This window comes from Eptesicus fuscus, chromosome 6, assembly GCF_027574615.1.
Source record: "Eptesicus fuscus isolate TK198812 chromosome 6, DD_ASM_mEF_20220401, whole genome shotgun sequence".
In the NCBI taxonomy this organism is placed as follows: domain Eukaryota; kingdom Metazoa; phylum Chordata; class Mammalia; order Chiroptera; family Vespertilionidae; genus Eptesicus; species Eptesicus fuscus.
In genome coordinates, this window is record NC_072478.1 from 76,290,949 (window position 1) to 76,305,662 (window position 14,714).

General features: G+C 41.5%; 1 protein-coding gene and 1 non-coding gene across 2 annotated transcripts in view; both read right to left on the reverse strand.

Moving 5' to 3' along the window:
* TRPC7 (transient receptor potential cation channel subfamily C member 7) overlaps nucleotides 1-14,714 on the reverse strand; it is a 141,605-nt gene that overhangs the window by 29,782 nt on the left and 97,109 nt on the right. The window contains exons 5-7 of the mRNA XM_054716742.1: nucleotides 14,321-14,537; nucleotides 4,141-4,374; nucleotides 190-454 (exon numbers count right to left, since the gene is read on the reverse strand). Of these exons, the coding sequence (XP_054572717.1) occupies nucleotides 190-454; nucleotides 4,141-4,374; nucleotides 14,321-14,537 (716 nt within the window). The remainder of the gene's footprint in view (nucleotides 1-189; nucleotides 455-4,140; nucleotides 4,375-14,320; nucleotides 14,538-14,714) is intronic.
* On the reverse strand, nucleotides 12,527-12,655 carry LOC114233458 (small nucleolar RNA SNORA11). Its single transcript, XR_003619602.1, has one exon. It is a non-coding gene; the product is annotated as a small nucleolar RNA SNORA11 (small nucleolar RNA).

Here is a 14,714-nt window from a genome sequence, read left to right on the forward strand (position 1 = left end):
AGGATTGAACCCATCTCTTCTGTTCTTCCAACTTGAGAACTCGAACTCTAAAGTACCCTTGAATAAAGTTGCCATTAACCTTTAGAAATACCAATGAAACCTGATTCTCTGTAAAGAGCTACCTGCAAGAGACTCTTAAAGACTCCTAGAAAGCCCACAGAGACCTCAGGGGAGCCCTGGGATACTCACGTTGTAAACGCTGGGTTGTACTTTGCACCTCGGTAATAGGAGTACAGATTGAACATCCCAATCATGAAGGCCACAAATACCATGATGAAAATGACCATGAACTTGAAGATATCTTTCACGGTTCTCCCCAGGGAGATCTGCAAGGGCCCAAAACTTTCGTTGGCTGGCAGGATGTATGCGATTCGAGAGAAGCTCAGCACGACAGCTATTGCATACAGCCCTTCTGATATGATCTGAGGGTCTGAGGGCCACCACTTGTCCCTGGCTAAATGAAAACAATCTGGGTTACTCTCTGGGGACAGGATATGCTCTAGAAGAGAAACCAGTTAGTCATCTTTAAAAGTCTCTAACCTTATTACATGCCATTCCCATCCTTGTCTTTAAATTAATCCCAATACGCTTCCTCTTGGAATGTGCTGGACCATCTGCCTGGAACATTGTTCCCTCACTTCAAGGTCCATTTCATTCCCAATTATTCTTTAAGACTTTACTCAGCTGTCATCAATTTCAGGAAGCCCTCTATGACCCCACCATGGAATAGGGAAGCCTCCCTGTTCTCCTCTACTCCACCACAATATCGTATATACCCCATGTTGTGGCACTTACCATGCTACTTGCTATTCTATGTTTGAGCTCCATCAGCAGGGGCTGTCCCATTTATGAGTAGGTGGAGGAGGAGGAGCATGGACTTAAGAGTCAGACAAGACCTGAGGTTGAGAGTGGCCTTTCTACACACTGGCTGTATGATTCTGAGCAAGTTAGTTAACTTCCTGAGTTTTATTTTCCCCATTTGTAACTTGGGAAATAGCGTAGGAGAGCTGTCGTGAGGATGAAATGAAATCATATATGTAAAGTGCTTAGCTGGAAAACAAATTCCAGGTAACTCGGGGGCTTCTGGGAACAAGGGTCTAGCACACAGCAGGTGCTGATATTTGTTAAATGACGGAATTAAATCCTAACCACAAGTTTAGACTAGTTTGGCCACAAATCAGAACAAGTGAGCTCACGTGGGGGCTAGGAATCTGGAGGATTTTGCCTGAGGAAATGCTACTGGGTTGTGTTCCTCACTGTGTGTCTGTGAGAGTTGTTACTTGAGTTAACCCTAGAGTGGTGACCAGTTATCCAAGTTTGCTATGACAGACCTGTTCTAGGTGGCAAGAGTCCTAGGACCTGTCCGAGGCTGGGGAGATGCTGCTTGTGGTCACCAGTGAAGGTCTGAACTACCTTGGGTGTATTCCTGCAGCAGAGCAAACCTGCCAAGTGTTCCTATTGCAGTTCTATTGGTGCAAGGAGCAGCATCTCTCTCTAATGAGCTGACTACTATGTGTTAAGACATATAGTGATTCTCAAATGAGGGCAGCACCTTCTTCCTGCGGAAATGTGTGGGGTGTCTGCGGTTGTCATGATGACTGAGAAGGCGTATTATTGTGATGATAATGTCTTGCAGTGCTCCAGACAGACCCACACCATGAAAATTGCCCTGCTGAAAAAGTCAGTAGTGTCCCTGTTGAGAAATGCAAGTGAAACTTAAACTGAGAAACACCGAGAAACCTTAATTAGCCCTTACATTTACATTAGCTCTAATTTTCACAACAGCCCTGTAGAGTACATATTATTGCCATTTTAAAGGCTGGATTTGGCGTATGGGGCCCTTTCAAGAGCCAAGTAAATGCAGAGAACAAAGATATTATGTAGCAAGTCTTGGCACCCCAAGGGAGATGGAAGAGGAAGAATTTTATTCTTTATTTTCAAAGCTAGACTCTGTTAAACAATAATAAAGAACAGTAAAAAAATCTTTAGTAAGGGAAACAGGCCTCTGCCACAGAGTTTCATGTAGTGAATGTAAATTACATTTGGAAATAATAATAAAATTATAGACTCTATGTTCTCATCAAGGTCATAACTCAGAAGTCTATGAAAGACAAGGAGACTAAATTATATTTTTCCAATATATCTGTCACCCTCTATGGATAAATAAAACATTTGGATAGTATAAAATAAGACCTAGCTTCTTCAGACAGACACCAAACGGAATTATTTTTTCTTCCTCCTGTAATTTACCTTCTTAAACCTCAGCTGAAATAATATAAGGCACTCTTATAGTCTAAGATAGATTTAGCTTTCATCAGACCCTGGTGACCAGGTCAGGACTTTTTAGTGAAAATTATTCTCCTTGAATTGGCTTGTAAGAGTTGTGGTGGGTGTAAAAGCAAACAGCTCTGTGATAATTCAGACAAGGATTTTTTTCTTGGAGCTATTTCCATGAGAAAATTTGTCCTAAACTGAAAAATACCTGCCTACTTAGTACTGTAGAGGTTGGAAGGGACCACTGCCTATCTGGCCACAAGAGGGCATTCTTTCTCCACAACGGAAACACAAATGAACACAGATCCAAAAGATTTCCAAGGGCATGGAGTGAACCATAAAAGCAAGGGCAATAAATGTGTAATGCTTTGGGTTGGTTGAGACCTTAATGTAATCCATAAAAGGATTAGAAGTTACAAGTGGACAATATGAAGCCTGAATCATGGCATTAAGAAAAGTATCCAATGCAGTATCAAGATTCTCTCATCTTTTCTTGAACCCTGAGCAGCACAGAGGGGAAAATATATAAGACCATTTTGCTTTTAAAAAGTCTGAATTTTCAAACCCATAAATGAAGAGTGGATAATTTGTAATACTATAAGACTCTGTTTCTCAATGGGGATTTCCCTACCACATTTAAAAGTCAAAATCTGCATAACAATCTACATTGAATATAGGCAGCAACTCAACTTTTGCAGTAATTGGCCAACCCTCTGCAGATCATTGCTGTACCCGATAATGAAGATTCTGTGGTCACAGGAGCCTTGTGACTTTATCTAACAGTGACATTTGACATTCAAACTCTTCATGATGTAACAGCTGCAATTAGTGAGTGCATATGAAATGTCCAGCTAATTTACTCATAACAACAAATATCTACTGTTTCTTCTCCCCACACATCTCTCTCTTTAGTACAAACAGCACACAGTATTTGAGCAAGAAATGACCCAAGAGGTAGTATGATAATTACTGTTACTACTTAGTGAGCATTTAATATTTTCAGAATACAGTACAATATTCTTCATATGAACCAACTTATTTACTCCTCTAAACAAACTTTCTGACATGTATTATCCCAATTTTACATATAAGAAAATGGATGATCAGAAAAAGTTACATAAACAAGGTTTCACAGTAAGCTACAGAAGTAGGTTAGAATTCAGGTCTAACTCCAAAGCCTGAGAACATACTTCTGCATGGTTTTCAATTTCATGTTGGGCCTGGATCCCTTGCAATCCAAGGCAGTCCTGTATTTATGGGAACATTGTGAACTGCCTTGAAAACCTGTTTCTTTATGTATAAAATGGGTCTAAAAAAAGACACTATTGCAAGGATTGCAATTTATGGTATAAAATGTCTCTACAGTTCATAGCCATTAGTAGGTCCTCAATAAATAGATCCTATAACTCATTATTCCTAAAATTTCAATCTAGTACCTCACACTATATGGCCTTATGGTTTGAAAGAATTAAGGCATCTCCTAAGACACTATCTTGCCATGAGAAAATATCTTTTAAATTGAGAAACCAGGACTTTGCACAAAACACAGGGATCCAACATGAAAGGAAAAGCTTCTGGATCCACATCAGAATTGAGATTTTTCTTTAAAAAAAGAAATAAAATCCCACAGAAATGCTCCATGAATCTTTACCAAACAAATCCATCCTTTCTAACACAAAATGATTCATTTCTCATACTCACTAATTCAACTTGTAGTGCGGTGCCTAGGACTTTTCTTTTGGGGCTAAGGGTTGTGTCTACATTAACATTCTAGATGACCAATTGCTGCAGAACCGCCAAGCTAAGGGCCCAGGGCCACGCCCCAGAAGTGCCTGGGGAGGAATGTGCAGGAACACTTGGACTCACCGTAGGTGAAATATGCCACTTCTGGCGGAAGAGAGACATTGTGTAGTGTGTCGTCCTGCACGTGCTGGTCCACGTACAGTTGGGCTTCGCTGGCCTTCAGGAAGGCCATGAACCTCGCGGTGAAGGAGGCCACGAAGATGGACAGCATCCCGAAATCCAAGAGGTTCCACAGGTGTAGCATGTATTCTCTCGGCCCCTCCTCCCAGATTTCCTTGCATTCGGACCAAATCATCCCTGTGGGAGAGTGAGAAGGTCAGGCTCATTTTTCAGTTTTCTTGACATTTGTGATTACAGGGGGGCATGGACGGAAGCAGGGTAAATAAAAACTCTTGGGAGCTGAGAAGGTTGATAGCTAGCAACAAACAGAAACCTATCTTAAAAGGCAGATTGAGAATCAGCAAATCCTCAGACTGTGAGAATAGGTTTCACCTGTGCCTCTCCTTTTGGATAATCTCCAGAGGTGAGGAGAGAGTTCTCATACATTGATAGATTCTTGAGGGCAATGTAAGAGAAATACAGTGGATGACTTTTATACATTTGAAGAACAGGGAGTTCTTAAGAAATCATCCATTTCTGAAGAAACCTAGATACAGGTGGGTTTTTTGAAGGTCCCACATATGATTTAGAACCCAGGTATTCTTACTTCCAGGTTAGAATGTTTTCCTCCGTATTTCTATGACTATTTAGTGAGTGTTAGTTTTAAGTTACTAATTTTTTTCTTATTCTTTTATAACTTTTTAATACCTTTTTATAACTTACTGGATTTTAAAGACAGTTGTCCTCATCTTATCTAATAATAGACAAATATGCAAATTGACCATACCTCCGACTCACCTACAAGCCACGCCCACAAACCACACCCACCATCCAATCAGAGCGAGTATGCAAATTAACCCAACCAAGATGGCTACAGCCACAGAGAGCAAGGTTTCCTAGGTAACAGAGGAAGCCAAGCTTTCCGCCTGCCCTTGCCAGGCCTAAGCTTCCACTCAAGCTACAAAGTTTCAATTATAGAAGGTAAACAAATTCAAACAAATGGCGGCAGAATGGAGCTTGAGAGAGCAGGCCAGGGTTGCTGCCGGCAACAGGGGAAGCAAAGCTTTCCACACACCCTGTCTGGGCCCAACTGCTTAAGGCAACAAAGTTTCAATTATAACCCCAACACAAATGGCTGCTGGCCTTGGAGGGAGCCCCAGGCTTGGTTCCACTCCAGGCTACAAAGTTTCAATTGTAGAAGGAAAATAAATTCCAGATACCAGGGCCTCTGCTTGGGTTACCAGGGGGCGTGGCCGGCCTGCAAACCACCACAGGCCCCTCGCTCAGGCTGCCCCATGCATGCCCCAAGGCAACCCCCACCCTGATCAGGGACACCCGTTCAGGGCAAACCAGCTGGCCCCCACCCCTGTACTCTATCCTATCTAATAAAAGAGTAATATGCAGGTTGATCATCACTGCAACACACAATATAGCTGCCCCCATGTGGTCAAAGATCCTGCCCCCATGTGGACACAAGATGGCCACCACAAGATGGCCAGCAGGAGAGGGCAGTTGGGAGGCACCCGGCCTGCAAGAGAGGGCAGTTTGAGAGGGATCAAGCCTGCAAGGGAGGGCAGTTGGAGGTGATCAACCCTGCAGGAGAGGGCAGTTAGGGGTGACCAGGCCAGCAGAGGAGGGAAGTTGGGGGCAAACAGGCTGGCAGCAGAGTGGTTAGGGGGTGATCAGGCTGGCAGGCAGAAACGGTTAGGGGCAATCAGGAAGGCAGGCAGGCAAGCAGTTGGGAGCCAGCAGTCCTGGTTTGTGAGAGGGATGTCCGACTGCCCATTTAGGGATCTGACTGCCCACCGGGATCGGGCCTAAACGGGCAGTTGGACATCCCTCGAGGGGTCCCATATTGGAGAGGGTACAGGCTGGGCTGAGGGACAATCCCCCTCCGTGCATGAATTTCGTGCACCGGGCCTCTAGTTGTTACATATTAAACTATGTAGAGGTATGTAAACGAAGTTACTAGTTTCCCCACTCTACTTCTAAGCCTTATGAGGTAGCCTAGACTAACAATTTGGTGTGTATATTTCCATACCTGCTCTGTCCAATGTAGGAGCCATTAATCACAAGGATACTGAGCACTTGAAATATGGCCTGTTGAATTGAGAGGTGCTGTATAAGTGTAAAATACACATCAGATTTCAAAGACTTAGTACAAAAAATGTAAAATACCTCAACAATTTTTCATATCAATCATATGTTGTAATGATAATAATTTAGGTATATTGGGTTAAATAAAATATGTTATTTGTTAATTTCATTTAAAATTATGCGGCTTATGGTGTGTCTTGCACTATATTTTTATTGAATAGTGCTATTTTACCTTTATCTTCACTGATTATTGGTTTAGATTATTAAAAATTAAGTATTAAATAACATTTCAAGCACTTAATATGTGCCAGGAACTGTTTGATATAGATGTATATATTAACTCTCTTTGATCTTTGCAATAACCTTATGAAGCACTTTCTATTATTATCATCTCAGTTTTACAGCTAATGTTTTGTTAGGCTCAGAGAGTTATAATGTGCTCAGCTAGGAGGCATACTTAAGGAGGTTAATGTGGTAGAAGAATCACTAACTGGTTGGTTAGTGAAACAGTTCTACCTCACTGACCACACACTCCAAAATGTTAACATTGCTAGCCTCTCTTGGCACTCCCCTTGCTCCTATGCATCAGGCACAATGGCCTGCCTTCCCAGGTGCCTCCTGTCTCTTCTCAGCATCCATACAAGGCCTGCGAAACCATTTGGTTTGGCCCTACCAAGGCAACTGCAGGTGGGATTTGAAATTCAATAAACTAGGAGCTTTTTTGATAGCAACATAAATTTATATTAAGTGAGTTATGTTAAGCGAATGATGTTATAAATATCCAAATGGCTCTTGGCAGAAAATCAGTTCCCCACCCCTGCCTTAAAGGCTGCTGCTTTCCATGGTTTCAGCCTTTCTCATTCTTCCCTCTGTCCTTGTGTAAGTTCATCCACCCCTGCAACTTTGTCCTTCATTTCCTTGTGAATGTTTTCCTTCAGACCTCAAATCCAAGCACACTGGCAGATGACACAGAAGCCTGGAGTTAAGGATAATACTAGGAGTAGACAAATGGTCATGGGGCTGGAGGCATGGCTGATTTGGTCACAGGCCCACATTTGGTAGAATTTTAGTGATGAGCTGATCATCTCCATTCCTTTGGGACTCTGCCCAGATATTTTTAAAATCAGAATTTTTTGATTTCTGGTGAAAATGGTCCATCAAATAAAATGATTTGAAACTAAATGTATGTTTTTAAATATACATTTTTATTGATCTCAGAGAGGGAAGGAGAGGGGGAGAGAGAGAGAAACATCAATGATGAGAGCGCAATGATGAGAGCGAATTATTGATTGGCTGCCTCCTGCATGCCCCCTACTGGGGGATTGTGCCTGAAACCAAAGCATGTGTCCTGACCGGGAATTAAACCATAATCTCCTGGTTCATAAGTCAACACTTCACCACTGAGCCACACCAGCCAGGCCTAAATGGTTTTTTGAGAAAAGTAATCCAAGTCTGTTTACAAGATACCCTCCTCCAGCCTTTGACTCCCCCCCCCCACCCTCCCTAAAGCCACACTTCTCAAGTTTATCTTTTCAAAATTTGTGTGGTAATTTCCTTAACACTGAGATTTATTTTCATCTGTGCCTGTCCAAATAAATATTTGAAAAATATTAGAAAAACCATTCTAGGCTGGAAAAAATGTTTGTTGCTTTCCTCTACCCCCAAATTAAAATTTCTAATGTCTTAGTGGAACTGCTTTTAACTGGGCACAGGCTATCACTGGCTTTAATTCAGGAAGCTGGCGCTCTAGCTCGGCTACACAGTGGGTTTGTGACCTTGAATAAGTCCCTTGATTTTCTTGGGGTTTTGGGGTAATTTCAAGTGTTAAAAGCTCTATAAATCTGAAATGCAAATTATTTGCAGGAAACTCAACTTTTCTGGCCAATATGGAGCTCCTCATTGGGCATTGCAAATCACTTCCTCCATGCTCAAATGTCCATATCAGTCTTCCTACATTTGAATATCAACTCACCCAGACTAATTTAAATTATCCCTAGGCCATGAGTGAAAGTAGCATGGACCCAAGGGTTTGGGCAGCAGGAATGCTTAATGAAAAAAGAAATGTGTGAAATTAAATACTTTAGTGAGTGAAATTAAACCCTCTGCTTCCAAGGTGCTGAGGGTAGTTCAGCAGTTTATATTCAAGCTGAGCCTCATAGTCTCTTGCCTCTAGCCTGTCAATCAGAGGAGTGTTAGCCCTGGAGCTCTGAGGGTCAGGATGCCTGCTGGCTACTGGATCCTCCTTCAGGCAAAATCCCCTTCAAGCTGGGAGCCTGGAGAACAAGGTCAACTGATAATTAATGAGGGTAGCTGGCGAGGGAACAGGCTGGGAAATGCTGAGAAGCCTTGGGGGCAATGAGTAGCTTCCTGTGTGCAAGTTTGGAGTAATGGCCACAGGCTGCTGATATGGAGCTTGACCCTTCAAAAGGTGGTTCACTCCCATCCCTGTCTCAGATGCAGTTCAGAAGGGATCCTCCTTCAAAATTCTGGGGTGTGGGGGTGAGACTGAAATGTGCACACTCCTTGAATGGCCATGGTCTGCATGCCTTCCTCTACACTGTCCCAGGATCCGAGTAGAGCACACTTCTTCCCTACCACCTCCTGGAAGGTCTGTCTGTTCTTTCAGGTCAGCTTCTCATCATTGGGCCAGAACTCACAGGAGGGAGAATATGCCTAGAACATTTCAACCCTCAGACCTAATATCCAAACACTATCAGTGGCAAGTCCTTTGCAATAGATCTTAGCCTCAGACACATTCAGGATTCGTTTGTTTTTCTGGAAGATGGTATTAATAGATTAAAAACTTTATTAACAAAGCTCTTCATCTTCCTCTGATTTCAGTAGATAACAATATTGAGCACCAGCTAGGTGCCAAGCCCTGTGCTAAGTACTTTGCCAACACTAAATCTTCCTAATGATAGGGGCAGAAACAGAATATTAGGGTCCAGCTGTAATTGTAAGAAATATTAATCATGCTCTATTAACTGTGATTGTTTTGTTCTGATTAAAGAAGGTACATTTTAACCTGGCTGGGAGTTGCATGTGGGACCTGGGAGCTCACCTGGAAATGCAGCCCATCCTCCCCATCAGGGAGCTGCTTATTATCATTGAAAGATTAACAACCTTGTTGCAGAAACCAGAGCTGCCAGCCCTTTGAAGACCCCAGCCCTTTGCATACTCATAGGCCTTTGCAAATCTCCAGCCTGTATTACCTGTTAATTGCCCATTTGGCATACCCTTTTGCCTACTTCCCCATGTAATCTTTGTTCTTCTACCCAATATAAGCAGCTGGTTTATGGGGAGAGGCAGAGCAGATTTTTGTGGATGACCTGCTGCTCTCCTATACTGCCAGAACTATTGGAACAAACACTCATATGTGATTCAAGCCTGTCTCTGCTTACTAGTAATTGCCTCAAGTAGTGACAGGCAACACGTACCCATTGACTGTCCGGTTACACTAATAGCCTGATAGGTAGCTACTGTAATTATCTTCACTTTACAGATGAAAAAAAACTCATGTACAAAGATGGCAAGTATGTCCTCCAAAGTCACACAGGCAGCCCAGGACCCTTGTTCTCTACTGTTCTGTCACCCACCATGACCTCTACTAGGCACAGCTATTCTATGGTAGGAACCTCTTCACCTGCTTACCAGGCTTTATTGAGCACCACATCTGTGCCAGACACCATTCTGGGGATACAACAACCAGGAAGATGACATCCCATCGCTAGCAGGTTCAATGCTGGAGACAGATGTATCTGTAAGCACTAGTGCTACACAGAAACAGATGATATAAGAAAAAATGATCAGGGGAGACACAGGGATAAGAGCAATCTGTATTATAATTATTTGACTCATCAGAGTGTCTGGTACATTATATATCTGTTGACTGAACAAAGGAGTGAATTCATGGAGGAGGTGAAAGTTGATATGAGGAACCAGGAGTTAGCTAGGTGAAGGAGGAGAGGCTGGCAAGGTGTTTCAGGTCATGGCCATGGAAATGAAGGAACACAAGAGGCTCAGTGTGGCTCAATGATCAGGACATGGGATTGGAGATTGGAAGGGCTAGTGAAGGCCCAGTAGACCATGACGGGGAGACTGGTTTTCATCCTAGGAATCAATAGTCCCTAAAGGTGATAAGCAGGGCCGAAACACGGTCTGACTTGCTGGGAAAAAATTTGGCAAATTGGTTGGAGTAGTCTGCTTGGAAATCTTGTCCAAATAAGTGAAACCATTAAGAGAATGAATTACGTGAGGAACCTAGCCCATGTGCTTTAACAATTTTACTCTTGGTCCAACCTAGACATGTGATTCTGTTGTAGAAGACCAGAGAAAAACCAACTAATGCTCTAGAGAAATGGAGTTACACAGTTTATTATGCCGGCGGTCTCTGTGGAATAATATCCCAAGTCTGAGCAAAGTAGCATGCAGGGAGCTTCTCTTTTATATTTTTCTGGGGTCTTTGTCCCCCAAATATGGATTATGATTCTGGTCCTTTCACGGGCTTTGCAAAAAAGGCCCCAGGTGTTGGGGGTCTTGAAACCATATCTAATGGTCTGGCCTGGCATCAGTGCTAATACCCACCTGCCCCCCCATCACCACCACCACCACACACACACCGGGGCTGTGCACTATTCATAGTTTATGGCCTCTGTGAAATGTGAGCATTTAAGTAACAGGTCCTGTAAGAGGAAAGAGGCAGTGACTTAATTATCAAGAATGTACACTGGGCTTGCTGGCACAGATTCAAATTGCTAGTCTCTCCCCCCACCCCCTCAAATATCAGGGTTACATTGGAATTAGCCTTTTAGCCTTCTCAATTCTGGAAGTAAATCTTAGTATTGCCCTCAAAGAGTTTGTAATCCTAGCTGGATGGATGAGGGAGCAGCTTGATCTTCACATTTTACACATGTGAAAACAAATTTAAAGAGACAGAGCCGCCAAGGAGGAAGGGACACAGTCATACTGGGTTTCCTCACTCTTAGTCCTAAGCTCTTTCATCTTCTCCAGGCCTCTAAGTGTCTTTTCCCCCCGCTATGCTGGCATTTCCATCTCCCTCCAGCTATTGGGCTTTCCATCCTGGGGCATCTGCTTAAGAAAACACTGTCAGGTTGTCTGTGAGAGATGTAAAAGTAACCTTCATGACATGATTCTATTCCTGATGAAGAAATGACATGCATTGTGGAGAGGCTTCCTGCCTCAAGCCTGATGGCTTCCTAGGAACCTCTATTGTTGTTACACGGTCCTCTGATGAATGTCTCCACAGCCACAATCTCCAGCTGAAAAGCTTTACCACAACCTCTTTCAACTACCCCAGCACAGTTGCTTAGGATACAGGCAAGAAAGATGGGTTTCTATGGTATGAACTGATGTTGGAGATTCTCCAGGCTGGAAGGAGTGATGGTCTCTGGTTCATTTTATCCTCACATGGCAGAGAGGCGGGGAGAGAGCTCTCTAGGTTATCTTTTTTGAGTGCACTAATCCTATTCATGAGGGCTCTGCCTCCTAACACCCTCACCTTGGGATTAGAATTTTAACGTATGGATTTTTAGGGACATAAAACATTCAGCCCATGCAAAGTGCCGAGTGTACTAGGAGAATCAGGATAGACTATGAGCTATGAAAATGAGACCACAGCACTCAATCTGCAGCAAGCTTTAATGTCCCTTGCTAACTTTAATGTCAAAGACTCCACTGAATGAGCCTTTGGTTACAGACATGCCAGTTGATTACAAGCCCTTGGAAGCATGGTGTGCTTCTCTTCCTCTGTCCTTTGGATGAAAGTATTCTTCTCATCTCCCTCTGCCTATTGAGAGATCCAGTTTAGAGATCATATTCCCAATTACTGTCAGTTTGGGCATTCCATAGGATACTTTCCAGCGGTTTAACTCTGGCTCTCTTAGGCTATACCATTTGATTAGCACAGGCCATGTGCTGGGCTCTCTTTTCATGTATTTGTTCTTTTGTGATTTTGTTAATTGATGGCATACTTTGACCCTGAATACATTTTGACTCAATGTTGTGAGCATAAAAGTAATGAAAATTATAACAATATTGAAATTTTTTCAGGAACGCAAACCTGGACTGGGATAAATAACAGAAACACAATTAAATTAATCAAATTTTGATACCGCATAGTTAAAATTTTTCAGTCTTTTCTATCTTCAGTTTTATTTTACTCAGAACATGTTTATCAAAGTCAGATCTTTCTGATAGAAATCTTATAGTTTAAATATTGTAAATTTTTTTTTTCATGTATAGGGTGTAATGTCACAGGGAAGTCATAGTATCCTGCCACCTGTGAAGAATAAGCCCAAGTTGCTGTTGGATGTGTTATTCACAGAGGAGCCATTCTTCAGGCACTCTGCTCTCTTCACACCCATAAATATTGTAAATTTTTAATTATAATTGACATACAATATTATGTTAGTTTCAGGTATACAAATAGTGATTAGATATTTATATACTTTGTGAAGTGATCACAATGATTAATGCTAATAAGAATCCGCCTCCACACATAGTTATTATGATATTATTGACTGTGTTCTCTGTACTGTATTCTCTATCCCCGTGACTTTTTTGTAACTGACAGTTTGTACTTTTTAGTCCCTTCACCTTTTTTTTCTCATATTTCTACCCTCCTCACATATGGCAACCATTAGTTTGTTCTCTGTACCTATGAGTCTGTTTCTGGTTTGGTTTGTTTTTTAAATTCCATGTATAAGTAAAATCATACAGTATTTGTCTTTCTCTGTCTTATTTCACTTAGCATAATAACCTCTAGGTCCATCCATGTTGTTGCAAATGGCAAGATTTTATTCTTTTTTTAAAAAATGGCTGAGTAACATTTCATTGTATACACAGACACACACACACACACACACACACACACACACACATTTTCTTCATCATCATCATCATCATCATCATCATCATCTTTATCCATTTATTTTTTTGATGGATACCTAGAATTTTTCCATATCTTGGTTACTTTAAAAAATGTTACAGAGAACATAGTGGCCCATATATCTTTTTGAATTAGTGTTTTGGATTTCTTTGGATAAATACCCAGAAGTGGAATTTCTGGGTCATATGGTAATTCTATTTTGAATTTTTGAGGAATCACCATGCTGTTTTCCATATTGTCTGCACCAATTTACAATCCCACCAACAGTATATGAGGGTTTCTTTTTCTCCACATCCTCACCAATACTTGTTTTTTTGTTGTCTTTATGATAATAGCTAAATCTTAAAATTTATCGATCAGGTTTTGATCATATACAATATCATTGATAATAGTTTTTGCAATTTTTCATTTTTTTGAAGTTTTCTATGTTAGGAAAATCTATAACACATTTTGTTATGTACAATTTTAGCCATTGCCAGTTATGTTTTATCTTGCTTATATTCTACTAGTAAAAGTTTTTATGAGTTGGGCAAAGTGAGATAGTCTTTCTTAGCTAGTCATTGGGGAATGGGAACAATTTCCTTGCCAATTCCAGTGGCAGACATTGGCAGCACAAAATACTACCACAAAAAAGAATTTCACAGCTTCATTGCATTCATTAGCACAAATGATGAGAAAATGTTATCCTCCTAACTTTTTAGATTTATATTAATCATGAAGATTCTACTATGTATCAGTATTCAATGATAACAAAAATATATTTTTGCTATGTAACTTTATACTCTGTTTCAGAAGCACAACCTGATTTCCTCAGCTTTCAGGAGACTATGGTTAAATGAGAAAAGTAGTATATTTTCCCATGCAAAGCCACTTTATAATCACTTTCAATATACATATCATGAAAAGTACCTAACCAGTTCCCCCCAATATTTACTTTCAAAATTGGGATTTATACTAGAGATCTGTACATCTTACACACCAGTACACACAGAAGTTGACTTTGACCTCTCTGTGGGTCATCATGCTCCATTGTCTGCTGAGCGTGCACTTGAGAGGAAAAGGAGCAGTTCAAGAGTCAGAGTTTAGCAATATCCTATTATAATTAGGGAGAGAGGACAGAAGATAGGGTGACTTGCTTACCTAACACCCACTTCATGATGAGCATTTCTGTCCAGGAGAATTGGGTGGTTTTCACTCTGAAGATCTGCTTTGGGTAGTCTGTGAAGGTTTCGTTGGGCAGGGTTTTGACACCTTCGAAGCGGTCTGATGCATTCACAACTAATAATCCCAAGAAGATTGTGAAAGAAACTGCATGGGCTACAAATTTCATGAAAGGACTCCTCAGGGTTCGTCCTAGCTGGAAACAAAATACGTATAAGACACGTTAAACTGGATACTCTAGATGGGCTCAGTCTCTCTCTTTAAAACACTGCTTTTGCCAAATGTTGAATCAGGTCTTTGAACAGAAACTGCTTACTGAACTCAGGTAATATTTGCTCTTGCATTTTTATGTGAGATGCTGCTTGGCCAAATC